Genomic DNA, 19,526 nt, shown 5'->3' on the forward strand with positions numbered 1-19,526 from the left:
GTGGCTCTGCCAACTCTACTGGGCTTTAGGAGGCTGAAAGGATCTTTCCAGCAAGTCTTGTTCCTGTCTGTGCCCCCCTCTGCCTGGCACATGGCAGGTGCTCAGGAAATGTTAGCTCAGTGAGGACACGGACACATGGTCCTTAAACTTCCTCATGTCAGTGGTTCCTTGGGAGCAAGACACCTTCAGCAACATGGCGGCCATGGGACCGCTTTCCGAGACTCTCAGTGAATTCTAGCCCCAGGAAGAAGAATGTGGCTCACCTGTTTCCCACGCCGTCGTAAACCCAGTGAGTGGAGCCGATGCCCTGATAGGCTGACGCCCAGTAATACAGACATGAGTTCACATGCAGGCTGTAGAGCAGGTAAGCCGTGGTCCTGACCACCCTGCAGAAGAAAGAAATGCATGGACACAGCGGCAGGGAGGGTGGCCATGATCTCTTACCCCAAGGGTAGGGACTCCAGGAAATAAGCCTACCTTCACCTCCCCCGACACCTGCCTCGGCATGCCCCTGGTGGAACGTCATGGCCTCGCCCCACTGTCTGGCAGGATGGACACCCAGCAGGACAGACACCTGGCAGGATGGGACTGGGCCAACTGCATGCTCTTTGGGGACTTCACCAGCTAGGGATGGTGGTGGGTGAACAGCAAGTTGTCAAGGCCAGGGGCTGGGCTGGCCCTGAGTTCCGTGTGCAGACGGGGGAGTGAAGGACAGCGGGGGGCTGTATCCTTGGAGAGAGGCAGGGAAGGGGCAGACACGTGCAGAGAAGGGCCACTCCGTGAGCAACGTGGAGAAGCTTTGTCCCTGCGCCTGGCCGGTCTTGTGCCCTACTCTCCGACGCGAGAGATGGCCCGCTGTCCTTACAAACATCCCCTCTGTGTTCGAGCTGGATCGAGGGGCCCAGTTCCCTGAGCTGAGGTCAAAATGACCCAGCTCCCTGGAAATACCGGCGAGCGCGCATGCGGACCTCTGTGTGCCCTCCTCACAATGGGGGGAAATGGGACATTCCTGGCTCTCTGAAAAACAAACAGCCCTTCAGAGAAGGGCCAGGAAGAGGCCTGGCTTCCGGTAGCACTGGGGCCTGCGGGGCCAGAGGAGCTTGAAAGGGGAAGAAATATGAGTAGAGAAGGCCTCGCTCCGTTGTTGCTGCAAAGGGCCTGTGTGCGTGTGCGTGTGCGTGTGTGTGCGTGTGCGTGCGTGTGTCTCACCTGTAAACATAGGCTTTGCTGAGAATGGATTCCAGGCGGCTGTTAAACTCGAAGAAGGCCATGTACTGGGAAGAGAGCAAAGCATCAGGACAGCCCGCCGTCTGTGGGGTGGGGCGCTACCCTCCCCTGTTCCCCTGCACGGAGGACTCTTTCTGCAGCGCCCCCCAGAGGAGGCTGGACAGTGAGCATTCAACATCAGAGATCCTTAGCCCTCTGAGGGTTGGGGGCCAGAAACTCCATTTACCGAACCGCAGGAAACCGTGCCCCTCCTCCCATAGAAATTACGCCTAGTCCTGTTATCACAGTGTGCATGTGTGTAAGGGGATTCCCAGACCTCCCGAAGCCTATCGTGGCATTTTCAGGGGTACATCTCAGGTGAAGGACCCTGTTTGCAACGTTTCCTTATAAAGGAAACCATTTTATCAAGAAACAGCATCCCTACCGCCCCTCACTTAGATCTTTCAAAGGCTTGTTTTTTATAATAAAAGTGTAACAGGAGCTGCTCTTCTTTACTGAACACCTGTGATGACCGCACTTTCTATTCCTTACCTTCTTGCTTATTTACATGTGAGGTACGTGGTACCATTCTCCTTTTACAGAGAGGACACTGCACTTTGTGACCTTCAGTCACCTGCCCAAAGCACACAGCAGCTAAGTGACAGAGGCAGGATTCGAACCCAGAGCATACTCAAAGCGGCAGCCCACTGCATACGTGTTGTTGGACATTTGAGGATGACCGTGAGGGAAATTCCCAAGCCATGGGCTGGCCGTCCTCCAGGGGGTCCTTCTTAAAGTCCCTCCAGAGTTTACATCGGATGCAGGGGGCTGTGGGCTTAGATCTCTCTCCCCTAAGGCCCAGAATTTTGTCCCGAGTCGTGCTAAACACCGGGCACGTGAGTTATGCACACTCACCACCACCCCTGGACCCCAGATATGGATCCCACCACTATGGGCGGGGGGTGGTAATACCTGGCTTGTGGATCCAGCCCTCCCTGCTGTGCTGTTTGGCTCTAAAGCAGCCCCCCCTCTGTAGCCCCAGGGGGCGGGCATGTCCCCAGATAAGACTGGTGCCGCTTCGGGTCCCCCGCCTCCGGGCCAACTGGGAAGCTCTGCAGCGGCACCCGTGCTCCGTTCCAACACGGCGTGCCGTCTTCTCATCCAGGGGCCTGCCTACTTCCTATTTCCTCCGCCCCGTTTCTCCAAGTTATGAAGGTTGTTGTGTTTGCCTCTTTCGTAAATTCCCTCATTACTGTTTTGGGGGAAGAGGCAACAGTATCACGTCAGGAGAGAGGTGAATTTAATTGTTCTGCCAGGAAAACCCATTTGGGGGATCCCAGGGGCTCCAACTGGCTGTCGACTCTGGTCACATTAAAAGGACCGCTGCCAGGTCTCTCCTTTACACTGTGTCACCTTCACTGCGACACCGGCTCTGCCCCAGTGGCAGGAGGGATCGCTGTCATGACGCTGAGCGACAACCAACAATGAGACAGGTATCGGGCGGCACGTCCAAATCTATCCCGGCTACTTCCAGGCTCCTGTGACCTTGGGCAAATCACCCAAGCTTTTCAAGCCTCGCTGTCCCCATCTTTTAGACGCAGACCATCATAAGGCAGAAGCCCCTCTGTTGTGCTTCTGTCATTACTGAAAGCATAGACAGTGGAGTCAGACTGCCTGGGTTCAAATCCGGACTCCATTCCTTCCTACCTGTGTGACCTAAGGCAAGTTACTTAACCTCTCTGGTAAAATGTGGGTACTAACAACACTCATCTCGTGGGGTGGAGGAATACGTACTTACAAAGCTTCCGGAACAATCCCTAACACACAGCACAATGAAGAAGCTCTAACACTTTTAAGGAAATTCCTGTCCCCTCTGGGCCACCCTGATGCCCCCCCACTCTGCCCCTGCTCCCCAGTGCTGCTCAGGGCGGACAACCAGATGCCAGCGCAGAGCACGGGGTAGCTCAAGGCCCCAGATGGGAAGCCTACCTTCAAACAGCGGGGCAAGCGCAGGAGGGGACTCACACCGAACTTCAGGTAGAGCAAGTCCAAAGGCAGGAGGCAGAGCATGTCCATCTGAAAGCCCAGTGTGTAAAACAGGAGCCCAGGACTTGAGGGTGGGAGAGTGACAGGGTCTCTACCTTCCGCGGAAGGGTGAGGTCAGAATGCCCCGGGAAGGGGCAGACAGCATTCTACCCTCAACCCTCCATTTGCCCAGTGTGATTCTGGTGGGAATCACATCACACCAGCCCCAGAGCACCCAGGGCCCCCAGCAACACCACCTGCCAAGACCCAGCGGAAGCTTGCACCCTTGGCACGCACCTTAAAGCGACGAGATTTCAGGTAGTTGTTGCGCATCTCCTTCTTGTCCGTCTGAAAGAAATGGAATACTGCCGGTGAAGTGGCCCGAGAGCTTAATCCCTGACTCGGTGGGAGCAGCAGGGCCGGGCCTGCAGAGTTTCCACCTTCCTATCAGAGTAACAGCCCCGGGGGCCAGCTGAGCTTTGGGGAAAGCAGCAGGGTCTGCAGGCCTGCAGGTCGGGAGGCAGGACACCCCGGAGGGAGGCAGCTGTCCAAGGTCACCGGCTAGGTTCCGATTTCCCAGCTGGAAAGTCAATATTAGGCTCATTCTCTTAGCACAGGGGTCTTGCCTGGACCATTTGCAACCTGGTTTACTGAGGAACCCGCTGCTGCCCTGATCAGGCCGGGGAAAGAGGCTGCCCAGGGAATTCTTTTTCCTCTAGACTGTTTGAGAGACACAACCCCAGCTTGCCTGCACACAGAAGCAGGCACCCCATGTGTGGCATTTTGGAAAGTGACCTGCACAGAGAGACAGTCTCTGCCAAGTCGAAATCAGGACTCGGTTTCCTCCCCGGTAAGTGGGGCCTGACCAGAGCACAGTGTCTCACGCCGGTCCAAGCAGCGTGCTCTTTGCAGGACCCCCAGGAGACACCGTCCGCCAGCAGCTCCCGTGCTGGCCGCTCTGTGGACATCATCTCAATCCCCCCTCGCTGCCACATTCTGAGGTGGGAACAATGACTCCCCCCGTTTTACAGATGAGAAAACCGAGGCTCAGAGGGGGGCTGCAGCTAGTGGTGGTAGAGCTGGGATTTAGACCAGGTCCACCTAAAGGTTGTTCTCTAGTCCACTTTCCATCTTTAATTACATCAGGTGGTGCAGGTGCCATTTCACCCATGAGCAACATTTGGCGTGTGTCATTTGAACAAGGACGGGCACACGTTGCCGAGGTCTTGTTCATTCGTCTCATCTATCACAGCGGCAGCAGGGCTCAGACTCCCGAAGGCCCTGGCTGCAGGGTCTGCCCCCCCACCCCCACCCCTGCCTGCCCAGGACTCACGATGATGTCTCCCCCTCTGACGAACTGCAGACGCATCTGGAACACGGTGATGTCCAGGAGGTAGATGAGGTCGCACAGGTAATCCAGCAGCAGCCACAGGTGGATGTTGGCTGGCGTCTGGTAGGGGAAGGCCCAGCGCACGGGGATCAGCCAGCAGTTCCAGTTCCAGGCCAGCACCACGAAGAATAGCCACAGGATGTACATCAGGTCTGCGGGGGAGCGGAGCGGCAGGAATGTGCTAGAACGTCGGTCAGAGGAGGGCTCCTTGCAGTAGCATCAGGGTAGGGCTTCCTTCTTTCCACTGGTCTGTTCCTAGACATGGCACTTCCATAACTGGGGTATGCATGTGCGTGTGTGTGCCTGTGCCTGTGTGTGTGCACGTGTGTGTGCCTGTGTGTGAGTGTGCCTATGCACGTGTGTGCCTGTGTGTGCGTGCATGTGCCTGTGTGTGCATGTGTGCCTGTGCATGTGCGTGTGTGCACATGCGTGTGCCTGTGTGCGCGCACGTGTGTGTGCCTGTGTCTGAGTGTGCCTATGCACGTGCGTGCCTGTGTGTGCGTGCATGTGCCTGTGTGCGTGTGTGCATGTGCGTGTGTGCACATGCGTGTGCCTGTGCATGTGCGTGCGTGCCTGTGCCTGTGTGTGCGCACGTGCGTGTGCCTGTGTCTGAGTGTGCCTATGCACGTGTGTGCCTGTGTGTGCGTGCATGTCCCTGTGTGTGCCTGTGTGCATGTGTGCCTGTGCATGTGCGTGTGTGCACATGCGTGTGCCTGTGCATGTGTGCATGTGCCTATGTGTGCACGCGTGTGTGCCTGTGCATGTGTGTGCCTGTGTGTGCACGTGCTTGTGTGAGTGCATGCCTGTGTGTGCCTGTGTGAGTGTGTGCCTGTGTGTGCGCACACGCACGTGTGCCTATGTGTGAGTGTGCATGTGTGTGCATGTCTGAGTGCATGCCTGCGTGTGCACGTGCGTGTGCCTGTGTGTGAGTGTGCCTGTGCATGTGTGTGCCTGTGTGTGCATGTGCGTCTGTGTGTGTGTGTGTGAGTGCCTTTGTGTGTAAAACTACCTCTGATTTTAAAAATAAATCACAGCCAGGCCTGAATAAACCAGAGAACTTGGGGGGGGGGCAGTGGGGGCATTCTTAGATAATAGGCAGCTAACTAGAAAACACTTTTGCTCTCATTCTTATTGAAATATTTCCAAAAATATATTTCCTGCTTTAGTAAATACACAACAGTGGATAATGCATAGAAGATGGATACGCAGACAGATGGATGGATGGATGGATGGATGGATGGATGTCGTGGGTCACGTGGTCATTTTGGAGGCCCAGTGGACACCAGGGTTGGCATCCTGTCCCCCCAGGGCTTGTTGTGTGACCACAGGAAAGTCTCTCTCTGGCGCCTACCCTGCCATCCAGGGAAGGCACAAGGGAGAGGGCAGCTAAGAAGGGCTGGGAGGTTCTTCGTAAACTGTAAAGTGCTGTGCCCATAGGAAGGGTTGTCATTCCCGAGAAATAGAACATGGGCTACAAGCGAAGTGAGGAGAATTCACTTCAGAAGTCAGAAGAATTTCTGCCCTTTTCTGCTCAGAGCAGCAGCTCCTGGAAGGGCCCGGCAAGAGCAGAGTAGAAACAGACTTGGCCAAGGGTCAGGGCCCCTGGGTCTGCCACTCACGCGTCGTGCCTCAGTTTCCTCGTCTGTAAGGTGGGGGTGATGGCAGGTTCCCATTCAGGGGCTTTTGGCTCGTTTGCTTCTGGCATGCCCTGCATCCCCCCGCTTCTCCGTCTCGCTCTCCTGCCCTTACACAGTACGGAGCGCGAGGCCGGGGCCCAGCCAGGACTCACTGGTCAGCGGGTCGATGCTCTGGGGAAACCGGTACGTCTTCCAGGGCCGGCGCTTGAACTTGCAGCACAGCATGTCACAATAGTGCTCCTCCTCCGCCTGCCCCCCCTCAGCCGGCTTCACGTCCGGGGCCGGCTCCGGGGCTTTCTTGGCCGGGGCTGTGGGATGACACGGGTCACCATCTGGCCCAGCCCTGAGGCTCGGGCAGAGGCTACAGAGACAGGGCAACCCAACGACAGACTCTGGACCTGGAGCCGAGGGGACCCTGGCGTCACCCCCCAACCTGCTGTCAGCTCTGCGTGCAGAAACCGGGGTGCTCTCCGCAGCGAACCCCACAGCACCCAGCCGGACACTCTTGACAGCCACCAGTCTGGAACTGCTTGTCAGGGGCTTCCCAGAATGAAGTGTTTCTGGGCAAGTTGGGTGTTTCCAAAAGTCTGTTTGTGTGTCTGTGTTTGGACCCCGTTGGTTCTCTCTGGAGGGCTGGGGGCGTTTTGTACCCCAGGCCCCCACCGCCCAGGGCCAGAAACCTGGGAAACCTTGCTCTGGGCTTTTCAGAGCAGGAACCTGAGCTCCCTCATCTCTGAAAGAAGACACGGAAGGACCACAGCCTCCCTGTGCATCGAAGGCAATGGCGCTGGTGACCTAGAGGTTGACTTTCGTAGGTTCGATATGGTTGCGTTTCTAGGTTTAGGACTGTGGATCCAGGCCCTGCTAGGTCCATCGTTGGTGCCCTGAGCTCTGAGGCACAGTCCTCCTTTGGGAAGACCTGGAAAACCTCCCTGGCAAGAGAGCACTTCCCTTATTTCCTCCTGAAATCTTGAAAGCAGGAAACTTTCAGGTAGCCCCCTGAGACTATTGCAAATGAGGCCTCCGAAAAATAAGACAGCCCGGTTCCAGAGTGAGGTGAGGACACCATCTGTGTGTAAGGCCATGGGATGCCTCTCAGGCTGGACCACCTGCCTGCCAGTGGGAAAGGGCCAGAAGGGTCCATGAGGGTACTTGCCCTGTGGGAGTGGGAGCCAAGTACGACTGGATCATCGGTCAGAACTTTGACCTTATTCCCTCCCCCGATTCCATAGCTAAACCTGTATATACGGGACCCAAAAATCTAGACAGTGGGGATCTGGGCTTTTCTCAAGCACCCCGAGCATTTCCTTGGGGGTACCCTCACGATGAGTTTACAAGGGGCTTTGGGGGCCCCATTTCCGGTGGGGTGAATCACCCAGCTCTGGACTCACAGGGCTTAGGACTGTCCTCATCAGAGGTGACATCAGGGTCGATGAGCTTCTCCTTCACCTTCTCTGTCCGTTCCTTGAAAAGCCTCACCAGCTCCTGGAGCCGGTCGTTGATGATGGCGCTGTTCTGGCTGGCTGCGGAGGCTGCGCGATCCTGGCCACTGTGGACACACCACCCGACGCGGAGTGGGCCGGATGGGAAGGGGCCCCGTGCCCCCGGGGAAGAACCGAACGGCATCTGTCCCACCCCCCCCCCGGCCCGAAGGATGCAAAAGCTGCCCCAGTTTCCTTCTGACACCAGAAACATCAAACCCATTTTAATAGCTCCTAGGAGGAAATTCAGTCTGGGGCTCACACCTGGGGGCCCAGCTTCTAGAAAATGTACCACACAGGATCTGATTCAGATGGACAGCTCTGAGAAAACTTTGATCCTATTTGCGATTTAGGGGGAAACTCTTGGAACTCAGGTCAGGACTGTTGGTCCTAGTTTGGCGTTCCCATGAAATTCATGTCTGGGACAGATCAAAGAGGGGACAGGGCCACTCTCGTGGCTCGGGAAAGAGCTGATGGAAAGAAATAGTGCAGATACATTCTCTACCCTTTTAACTTACAGGAATTTAACCTGTACGCACTTGCAGGAAGAGAGACCCACGGACAGAGAGAGAATGAATGTGAGTCTGTCCAACGCTCCGCTCAGCATGGGGCAAGTGCCCTGGGTGGGCTGAGACAGGCTGCACATTGGCTGTCCTCTGAGCAGTGTCACCGTGCCCATCATGCTGAGCTGAGGGCAATTCTAGTGTCTTCACATCTATTTGTTTTCAGACACGGGGGTCCCGGAACTCAAGCCAGCTACTCCCCTAGTGCTCTCATGACAAAGCGGGCTGGAGACAAGCAGTATGGGGGTCCCAACAAGAAAGGGCACATAGGTATGGTGGAGATGCTAGCCGCTCGCCCACATGCACTCCCTCCCGTGGGGCGTGGCCGCTGGGATTCAGACACCCAGCCAGAGCTCCCAGCAGGGGAACCTGGGTAGACTTGCTACATGCATCATCGAGCCCCCTGTCTGGCGTTCTCCCCTTCTAGGGGTGACCGGCGGGGTTCTGGGAGCCACACAGAGGTGGCAGAGCTGCTGTCGGCCCGGTTCCTACATGACTGCATGGAGCAGAAGCCTCTCCTGAGATGAAACAGGTGTCTGGTGACATGATGATGATAAATGAGACGTCTTGTTGCTTAAGCCACTGAATCTGTGGGGTCTATTTGTTACAGCGGCTGAGCCCACCTCACTAATGCACGGATCCCCACGCTGAACTCTTTAAGGGGCTTCAAGGGTAATTTTTATTCTTATAACTGATTTCTGCCTGGTTTTCTGATACTAAACTCTGACCCTATCCCTACCCTACTGCAGAGGATGGGATCCCACTGTATACTCAGAGGGACCAGTGAACTAGGGCTAAGGTTTGGATTTTTTTTTCTTTCTCCTTTAACTTTTCTGAACTTTCCACAACTCCATAAAACAAACACCATAAAATTATGATGGGGGGGGCAGGGGAGAGGCTGGAAGGAAAGCCCAGTGCCTCCTGTGGCCACCCCAGGAGCTGTGGCTGGGAATAGGAAGGGGATCGCAGGCTAAAGCCTGGGACCAGGGGATTCACCACCAACCAGGCATCTCAGACTCTTCAGGAAAACACCTTCCGTTGGCCCAGCCCTTGCAATAGCTAGATGTCAGAGACCCAGGTCCCACTGCCCTCAGTGTGGCCTCTAAACATTGTCCCACAGACCAGCGGCATCAGAACCAGCTGGAGGCTTGTAAAGACATGGACCCCTGGGGCCCACTGTCTGAGGTTCTGATCCAGCCGGTCTGGGCTGGGAGCTGGGAATCTGTATTTTTAACAAGCTCCCTGGGTTCAGGCCCCTGGAGATCCTTGTGGTCCTCGTGCTGCCTGCTGACCCTCTCAGGGGTTCAGAGCCAGGAGCCTCTCCTTCACCACAAAGCCTCTGTGCACCATGCAGATGGTACAGAACTCCTAGGCCCACCAGAACCAGCCTGGACAGGAGGCCCAGTCCTGTCTTATTGCTCAGAAGCCACGGGCAAAGTTGTGGTGAAAGGTTCCAAAAACGTCCATGTTCTCCCCCCACCTCAATCCCCTCCCCTCGTGTGCTCACCCCATCCAGACTTCCAGCTCTCTGAGACCCCGGGGGTGGGCCCCACTCACTCAGTGCCCTGTGGGCTGGACGGGTCCAACCAGGCGACCATGGGGGACTCAGCTGGTGACAGTGCCTTGAGCTCTTCAGCCTCGTCATCTTGGGAGGGCAGCCTCTTCCTGCAAGGACACGGACATGGAGGGGCCTTCAGCAAGGGCAGGAGCCATAGCGGGACGTGAGCCAACCCTGACCCCTGCAGATTACCCGGAGCTGCACCCTGGGCAGGGGGAATGAGGCAGGGGGTGGTTGGTGCTGCCAAAGGGTCCCCACTTGCCTGCAGGGAGACAGAAAGGGAGAAGAGAGAGACACAGCCACTCTCTGACCGCAGTCTCCACATCTGTTCAATGGCCTAGTGCAATAGTAACAACATTAACTTGGTATCTGGCAAACCGGAGTTTGCATCTCCATCCTGCTTCTTACTAGTGTGTGATCTTGGCAAGCAACTTAATCTCTCTGAGCTACCTCAGTTTTACCCTCTGTAAAATGGGACTAGATTTACTCAACTCCGTGAGATACTCAGGACTCAGGGGGGCCTCAGCTTAAATGTTCTTCTGCTTTCCCCTCCCACTCCCCAGCACACCCCCTCCAGGCTCCCTATCTGAGGAAGGAAGACATAATCCTCCCCGGGGTCCCCTGTCATTCAGTTCATGTCTGCCACCAGGTAGTGAGCTGGGATTCCCACCAAATCAAGGCTTTAAGCTATGAGGCATGGCCTTGTACGTGTGCCCCTCCATCAGGGTCTGTAATTTCCATGGTTTTTTGGTGCCTCTTAGTTGCCCACAATGCTCATTCCATCCCTGATCCTAGGCAGCCCCATTGGCCTCCCAAGTCAGGTATCAGAATTCTCCCTTCTCAGGGCCAAGCTCAGGCAGGGAGGCTCAGGTAGATATTCCCCTTGTTTCTCAAAGTCATGTTCGGGACAGTCTTGCTTGTGTATTTAATTCCGTGTTCATTGTCTGTCTCAGCCCCACTAGAACATCAGCTCCGTGACAGTAGGCCCCTGTCAGGCTTCTCCTTGATGTGTCCCCAGCACCCAGAGCAGAGCCTGACACATACAGATGTTCAATGAACGTTTATGAATGAATGAATGAATGAATGAGTGAGTGAATGAATGATAAGGACAAAAGGAGCCTCACAGGCCCAGCCCATAAACAGAAGGCAGAGGGCTTGGATTCTGTCCCCAAAGGAGCCTACTCCTCTCTCTGTGCCTAGATACCCACCCCCCAAACCAGCCCATATAAAGAGAACAGAGGGAGGTAGACCAGATGTCTGCAACAATGTTGGCTCCATTTCTTCTGCTATGTTCTGCATAGTTCAATTAATGAAATAAGAGGATTGATGGGACAGTGAGCTGTGTTCCAAAGCTAGGTGAGATTATGACTCTTTTCTTCACATTAAAATCAGAGAGCCCTCAATTGGCCATATCTAGCCATCTCTGTTATGATAGGCTTTTTACTTTGGCTGAGGAAGTCCTCAAGGACCCATGGATGAGAGCAAAGATTAACCAAGAAAAAAGAACTATCTCCCAATCCAACCACCTCAGGAGAAGCACTGGCAGCTCCCCTGCAGCTTGAATGCTGTCATTCACAAAGCAATGCACTGCACTTCACAGTTTGCCTACAGCTGTATACAAGACCTCTCTGTTACCTGGCTCAGGTTGTACAAAACCAACTTTAATCATGCAACAAATTTATATCAAGAAGCATAAAAATGTGCACAAACTTGACCAGGATTCCCACTTTTAAGAAAGGAGCCCAAGGACAGAAAGAAGCCCAAAGAGATGTCCATAGCTCCATTATGGACAGTGCCCAAAAAAGAAGGTATTTGTTAAGTTCATTCTGGCACACAGAAACAGAGGAATGTCAGATGTGGTCTCAAATGAATTGTGATCCAAATCACCCCTCCAGGTAAAACCATACAAAAGCATGGGCCCATAGACAAGGTATGAAGAGAAGGCAGTAAAATGAAATCACTATCTAGCGTGGTGGGGAGAGGGATGCTTATTTTTCTAGGGTTTTTTGGTTACTATCTCCATTCCATTATTTTAATAATAAAACAAGGGGGTGGAAATTAGCCTTGTCACATTTATGACCCCCCCTTCTATACTTCTGTACTTGGGACAGGACTCCCTTGGAAAACTCCTTATAGAATCCTAAACCAGGGTTGAGGACCAGGAAGTGGGGCCATAGTCCCAGTTCTGACACTAAGTCAATGAGTGACCTTGGGCCAGCTGCTTTCCCCACTCTGGCCTCAGTCTCCCCAAACAGACAGGTGGCCTCGTGCTGCGAAAAGCCCAAAAGCAGCATAGAAGGTGACCTTTCAGTTCCTGCGGCAGATCCCGGGACGGTGAGGGTGTCGGATTTGGCAGGAGAAGGTGGTGGCAGCTCGGGTGATGGTGGGTTCTCCACGATGAGGGGGTGGCTGTCTGCATCAGCGTCTTCCACCTGTACTTCGGGGTGCTCTTTTGTAGCAGGCACTTGGAGAAGGGAAGGAGAGGACAGTCAGAGAGAGAGAGAAAGAGAGAGAGAGAAGCTGGGTCCTAAGGGCCTTGCTCTGTTCCTGATAAAGCCATAGCAAGCACGTTTGGAGGGGCCTCTGGCTGCCTTACCTTCCAGTGCGGCCCACGGGAAAGCTCCATGCAGGGGGTGCAAGAATGCAGAGCCTGGGGGCCTCTGAGGGCCTTGGCCACCCCAGACACCAACCCAGGAGCTGCAAAAGAGCCATGACACCATCGAAGCCACAGGTGCCCCTGAGCACGGCGTGGAGTCCAGCTCTCCAGTGAGACTGGTTTCCCTGGGCCTAGTGCAGCCTCAAAGACCTGGGGTTTGGCCGGATTGGGGGTGGGGGTTGGGCGGCAGCACCCAGAGAGGGCAGGGGGAGGCTGTGAGAGCCCAAGTCAGAGTGCCTGGCCTAGCAGAGTCTCAGCTGCTTCCCCTTGCTGGGCCTCAGTTTCCCCATCCCAAGGTAGGGGTGACAAAGGCCCACGACCTCACACTCTTGAAGGGCCTCAAATGGAGACACTGGGCCATTTCTTGCAATCAAGGATACCAGCCTGTCCTTGTAGTGTGTGTCACCCCTGTTTGGGAATCTGTCTCCTTGTTTCCGGACACTCCAGGAGCCCCTGAAATTCATCAACCTAACTCTTCTCCTGACCTCTAGAGGCCTGGTGCCGGGTCCCACGTCCCAAGGACCAGGTCTGCCCTGGTGAGTCTGGGGGCGGCCCTGCCTCAGGCTTCATCACCCACCCCAGGGGCTGTGGGGACAGGCCTGCCTGAGATGACGCTCAGAGGAAGTGGAGGGGCCAATACATGGACCCCTCTCTCCGCCACACCTGGGCGGGACCACTTGCTAGCAGCCAGGCCCATTGCACCCAAAATAAGGAGAGGGAGCATTTTGAAGCCCTTGGAGACTCGACTTTCTTTTTAAATGGCCCCCATGGGGAAAAGCCAGCTCTTCACGGAATGTGGCAGAGGGAACCTAAGCAAGACCTTTGGCATTTGTTCTAAGACTTAAGCCCTGAGGGGAAGAGGATGAGCAGGAATGGAGAAGTTTGCAACATTGAAGCAAGAAGTGTTGCCAGACTGACAAGAGATCAGCGGGGCAGGGTGAGCTGGGGGCGGGGCGGCCTGTCCAAAATGCTCAGTGTCCCAGACTGCCCCCAGCGTGGCCCCCGGAGCCTCTGTGAGGCCGTCGCGGGGAGCCTGGCAGGGGGCAGGTGCTCCCCTACTCTGCCTCCCCCTGAGCAAGACTGTGCGACCTCCATCACCCTCGGGAATGGAGGAAAACTCCTAAGCCTGGTGTTTCATTTTTATAGAACGAGAATACGATTATGAAAGATAGAATAATATGGCACGATGCTATTGGTTGAGAGAACAGTCATATTTACCGGGAAGCACTTCCTACGTGCCTGCCAGCCATTCATTTCACTAAAGTCTTAGTGCTTTATATAGATTAATTCTTTCCCCCTTCCCGGCCCTTCCAGAAGGCCGCCGTTAACACTGTCCCCATTTCGTGGCTAAACGAAGCACAGAGAAGTGAAGGAACCGGCCTCAGAGCCAGGACGTGGACCCAGGCAGCCCCGCTCTAGCACTTAGCCTCCTCTTGCTTCGTCCTGAGGTTGGTGACCGGCTGGCATAGAGGCCTCCATATAAACAGAACCTCACTCCAGGCCAAGCGGCATCACTGCAGCGGGGAGAGTGTTTTTCCCACGGGCTGCCACGCCTTATCCACAGTATCTCACATCATCGCGGGCCATACCACCATGGCCACATCAGGCCACTGTCCCAGAATGGCCGTGGGACTATTTCCCCAAGTGTGGGGCTCCCGGGGACCAGGGAGGACACAAGATGACTTTGGATGGCGCAGACAAGGCAAAGGGAACGTGCGATGAGAAGATGCCTCTGATCTCAACTCTCTCTGGATCTGGAATGCACAGAGACGGAGTCTCGGCCTGGGGCTCCCCCGCCTTAACGCCGCTAGGACACAGCCGAATTCCCCTCTGGGGCTAAGAGGGCAGGTCTGGGGGTGGGGGGAGGGTGCCGACAGGTCATTGCCCTTCACTAAAACTACCAGCATGACTTTGTTTTCAGTTCATTTGTGGTTATTCCTATTTATGCCTTCTAGGCACGGCAAGCAATGCTGGTTTCCCCCTGGAATAGTATGGTCAAGGTTCCTGATTGAATAAGCTTAATTACATTTAAAAAATGAATCCACTGAAAGAAAAACAGCAAGCCCATAAAAGTAGAATTGGTACAGAATATAGCACAAGTTGGGAAGGGATCTGTGGGGGGTGGAAATTGGGGGATGCTTGGGAGTAAGTAGATGGAGGGCTTGCCCAGAAGACCAAGCCTGGGGGTGTCAATCCTTGCTGTGGGGGTGATCACCCCCACTCTGTGCGTATCGCAAGCTGGGAAGAGAGGACTGTGGTGGATCTATTCTCATGAAATGTTCAGTTCTGCTGTCTACTGACCTCACAGGCAACCTTGGACACTATCCCTCAAAATAAACAAATGAAAAGGGAAGGCAGACGGGTCTGGCTTAAGTCAAAGCAGACAGTGACAGGGGCTGGTGCACAGGCACTCCGCTGTCCCCGAGCACTTTGTCATCAGGAAGCAAGCAGCAGGAGCCCAAAGGTTGTCACAGAAACCTTGTCACATCGAAACAGATCTAGAATGGCCCTCCTTCTTCACTGGCCCCTAAGGATGTCTCCCCCCGCTCCCGTCTGCCTGCGGACACCTGGGGGCCTCTCCTTTCCTGAAATTGGATTTGCTGGGCAGATATCAATTCTCCTCAGAAAATCCAGCTCCCAGAAAATCCTCAAGGTCAGTAGGATTCTGTCTGAAATGGGTCCCCACGTCCTTCTTCTGCTCCATTCCCCTCAATTTATTCTCTTCCCCTACCCAAGTCTCTTAGCCTAGAGATTATAGTAATTTGTTTAAATTAGGGTGTGACTGACTACTTGTAAAAAAAAAAAAAAATGATGATCTGCAGAAAGTAATGTTTAACCCAAAGAAATTAATTGCTAATTGTGGGATTTTACGTACAGAGATAAGGGGACTAATACCCCTTAAGTCACCACAAAGCAAGATGAAGGCAATGATCAACAGAGGAAGAGGGGGTGGTTTTCCACAAGTTCAACTGGTAATCCCACACCTCGACCATGGCACCCAGCAGGGAACAGCCCAGGCCATGCAGAAGCCCACACCACAGGCGCAAGCATGCTGGCGGCATGAGGTCACGCTACCTAGGCGACGGATGGAACTCCTGGTCTCCTTGGCGAAGCTGGAGTTGGACAAGGTCGTCCTCCGGGAGATAAGGACAGGGATGCGGGTGATTGAGGGGCGGTAGCTGGGCACATTGGGGAGGTGCTCCGCCAGGGTTGGAGGAGCAAGCCCTGGGGCCACCTGGCCAGGTGGCTGGTCCTGGACCAGGCGATTCAACTCCACGTCCTGGCCTGGTTGAGCCATGGTGCTGGGGCCGGAGGGACTCAGGCAGATGTGGGACCCTGGGGACTGCAACCAGGAACACAGGGTTGGAGGAGACAGGGGAGGTGGGCTCCGCCCCACCAGCATCAACTCGGACCAGCCCGGTGACCGCCTGCTCTTGCAGCCACCGCACCCGAAGCCCGAGCATCGTTCGTGTCCCCGGAGTCAACGTCGAAAACATCACCAAGTCATGTTGGCTGGTCTACTCGGCAGCTCTGAGGGACAGCATCAGGCCCCCCAACTTCTTGTGTTCTGTTAACCAACCACCAGTAACATTTCCCACCTCAGTCAGAAAAAGTTAGAATCAAAGAACCCCCACCTCCTGGACTCAAACATTCCTAGCCTGGTCGGATTTTCCATCCCAAAGAAACCCTGGAGCTCAATGAATTTCACTTCCTCCCGACCAGAAGCAGGAACTTTCCCTGGGCTTCTCATTGGAATCACCCGGGGACACTTGGAAATATCTGATTTTTTTAAATCTCCCCAAATGATTTTGATGTGCAGACATGTTTGCAAACCAGGGCTCGAGGCCATCGCCTCTCAAACACTAATGTGCAAACCAATCCCGGGGGATCTGGTTATAACGTAGATCCTGGCTCAGCAGGTCTGGGGTGGGGCCTGGGATTCTGTATTTCCAACCTCCCAGGTGACCCCAAAGCTGCTGGTTCTAGGGCCACACTTTTGAGTAGCGGCAGACAAAGGGCCATGCCTGTGTTTCTCAGAGTGTGGTTCCCAGGCCACCCGCTCTCTAACGAGCAGGGGCGGGTGGAGAACAAGCCCCACAGAACCTGAGTCAGCATCGGGGTGACCCCAGTCTTATTCACCTGTGTGGGGTGCAGACTTAGCAGCTTTCCTACAGATAATGTGTTGAAGTGCACAAAAGGTGCTTTTCAGGGACGCCTGGGTGGCTTAGTCGGTTAAGCGCCTGCCTTTGGCTCAGGTCATGATCCCAGGGTCCTGGGATTGAGCCCCACGTTGGGCTCCCTGCTCAGTGGGGAGTCTGCTTCTCCCTCTGCCTGCCGCTCCCCTGTTTTGTGCTCTCTCTCTGACAAATAAATAAATACAATCTTAAAAAAAAGAAAAAAGGTGTTTTTCAAAGACCAGGTAGGGAGCAAGCTTGGGACACCTGGGGTCAGGACACCTGCGTCCAGTCCCGTGTCAGTCTCAGGCTGGCTGGGACAGGAGCATCATGGTCCCCCTTACAGCCTCCTGCCTCCGTGCCGCACGGTGTTGGGTACCTTTGACACTGTGTCCCCCTACTCTGCCCCACGGCCCTGCGAAGTAGGTACTACGATTGCTCCATCTTTCTGGATTTGGGGGCCACAGTTAAGAGAGGTCACACACCTGGCTCCAGGTCCCACAGCAAGGAGGAGGCAGGAGCCTAGAGCGAGATGCAGGTCTGTGCCCTTCACCGCTCAACCCCTTCCTGCCCACTTGGAGCCTCAGGTTTCTCATCTGTGAAATGGTCTGTCTGCCTCACAGCGTGGCTTGGGGAACATGGAGGCCCGTAAGGCCAGGGCTCCATGTCTGTCTGTCTCGGGGTCCCCAGCCTGGCTATCCTCGACTCCCCTAGTCTCTGCCACACCCACCCTGGAGTTTTCGGGTTTGGCAAGAAATAATAACCAAGGACCTGTGCTGGGTACAGCCTGGACATCTGAGCAGTAAGGGAAAGCTCATCAAGACACATGGGGTCTCGGACAGGCCCTTAGCAAGCTGGGTCCCGATTTTCACTCAGAAATGCTACATTTCAGCCACAACCTCCCTAGATGGTAGTCCGGGGAGCTGCGTTCCCAGCGAGAGTGGCAGGAGGGGCTGACCGGGAGTGGGGTTTCCACAGGCCTGCTGGAGTCCCGGGAGCCTCCAGCAATTCCCCTGGGGTCTCTGAAACGCATCACCAAGCTCTGATAATGTGGCCCCAAGATGCAGACGATGGCTTTCGCCTGAGGATGAGACAGGTGCAGGGGTGTGGGGACGGTAGGGATGGAGGGAGAGGGGCTGAGTGCCCTTGTCCCCAGGCATCCCCAGCCTGCAAGTATCATCAATGCTCTGTGCCCTCCCCCCACAACACACCTACCTTCTGGGCTGACAGTCGCGGCCTCCTCCTGCAGCTCCTGTTGGAGACAGGGGAGGGGAAACAGAAGCTGGATCTTCAAGGCCCCTCCTCGCCCCAAGCCAGCCCACACCCTGTGGGGAGATCTGTCTTCAAGAGTCCTCCCTGATTCTACTCCTTGCCCTGCCTGACTGGCCAGGCCCTGCCACCCCACCTGCTGGGGCATCCAGGGAGGCGGCCCCCACCATGCAGAGGGGAGGGCACCCAGGAGCCCTGGGCCCCAGCGCCTGGACTTGGCACAGATGGAGGGGTGTTCTCATGCAGCCCTGTGCATGTGGGGACCAAGCAGCCGCCACAGCTCTCCCCACCTGGGCGCCGCACTTCACAGGGACAACAGTGTGGGACACCCTGGGGAGGCGTTTTTAGCCCCATTTTACAAAAGTGGCCACTGAGGCCCAGAGTGGGGAGGTGACTCGTCCAGAGTCACACAGCCATGTGAGGACTGGCGTGCAGGCCCAGCTGCTCCCCACCCATGGCCGTGTCACTCCAGGCCCTCCCTGACACCACCTGACCCCTGGTATAAGCCAGGCCCTGCAGTACCCACCACCCTGCTCCCCTCTGTCCAGTGGGCATCTCACCAGCTGAAAATCCCCCTGTAAACAAAGTAGACAAAGCCCGCCCAGGCCTCAAAGGGAGTCGGGTACCAGGCCTGGTGCTGCTCCGTACCTGGTGCGAGGCCCTCTGGGGCTGCGTCCTGCCTACTCTGCTCGGATGCTCGCCAGCCTGTGCCACCAGACAGCTATCCAGCAGGACACTGTGACCCCAAGAGGAGAGGAGGAAAGGGCTAGTGTTAGGGGCATTAGACATTTCCTGAGCCCTGCCCACCGAGAGCCAGCCCCTGTGCTGGGAGCTGGTGCACAAAGATGGCCAAGAACAGGTCCTCACCCTCATGAGGCTTCCCACGTGGGGCAGGCAGACCACCGTTGTGCCTAGGGAGGAGGCCTGCCCAGAGAAGGTGGCCTCTGGGCTAGACCTCAGGGACAATGAGTTGACTATGAGGAATAGGTGAGGAAGGGTGTCCAGGAAGGGGGAAGAGCATGTGCAAAGAAAAGCATGGTGGATGGTTTGAGGAGCTGTCCTCTGGGGCGTGGGACCAGAGGGTACTGGATAGTGTTCAAATGTACTCCCAGCTTTTCCCCTCCGCAAGTCTCCAGGTGACGTTGGTGATGCAGGCAGGGCAGGGAGTATGAGAAAAGTGAGGCCCAGAGAGGTGATCTGACCTGGCCAAAGTCACACAGCAGACTGTCTGACATCATAGAGATCTCGAATGCAGGCCCTGGTTCTTTCCAGGCCACGAGATCAGAGCCATACTTCAGCGCTGAGGTTTCAGGGGTCCCTGGCCCAGGCTGCAGGCATACGCAGGTGACGGGGACCAGAGGTGCAGAGAGGCCTATGGCCCAATTAGAGAACGTGCACCCATCTGAGTCGGCAACCCCACTTGGCTTGGAAAATCTTCCGATTTTCAAGAGGAGCCTGAACTACATGTTTTAAAGGTGGAATCTCTAATCTTTGGATGCTGATAATTAATCCAATTTAATAGGCTCATAGCAATACATAGATAAACAAAAAAGCCGGTTTACAGGT

General features: G+C 55.3%; 1 protein-coding gene across 1 annotated transcript in view; it reads right to left on the reverse strand.

Annotated features, from left to right (window-relative positions):
- Positions 1–19,526, reverse strand: part of CNGB1 (cyclic nucleotide gated channel subunit beta 1) — a 61,068-nt gene that overhangs the window by 20,534 nt on the left and 21,008 nt on the right. Inside the window, exons 14-24 of the mRNA XM_048223750.1 lie at positions 18,609–18,696; positions 17,907–17,943; positions 12,165–12,324; positions 9,860–9,967; positions 7,650–7,807; positions 6,411–6,566; positions 4,565–4,773; positions 3,529–3,579; positions 3,196–3,282; positions 1,210–1,274; positions 264–386 (exon numbers count right to left, since the gene is read on the reverse strand). Of these exons, the coding sequence (XP_048079707.1) occupies positions 264–386; positions 1,210–1,274; positions 3,196–3,282; positions 3,529–3,579; positions 4,565–4,773; positions 6,411–6,566; positions 7,650–7,807; positions 9,860–9,967; positions 12,165–12,324; positions 17,907–17,943; positions 18,609–18,696 (1,242 nt within the window). The remainder of the gene's footprint in view (positions 1–263; positions 387–1,209; positions 1,275–3,195; positions 3,283–3,528; positions 3,580–4,564; positions 4,774–6,410; positions 6,567–7,649; positions 7,808–9,859; positions 9,968–12,164; positions 12,325–17,906; positions 17,944–18,608; positions 18,697–19,526) is intronic.

This window comes from Ursus arctos, unplaced genomic scaffold (genome assembly GCF_023065955.2).
Source record: "Ursus arctos isolate Adak ecotype North America unplaced genomic scaffold, UrsArc2.0 scaffold_19, whole genome shotgun sequence".
Classification (NCBI taxonomy): Eukaryota; Metazoa; Chordata; class Mammalia; order Carnivora; family Ursidae; genus Ursus; species Ursus arctos.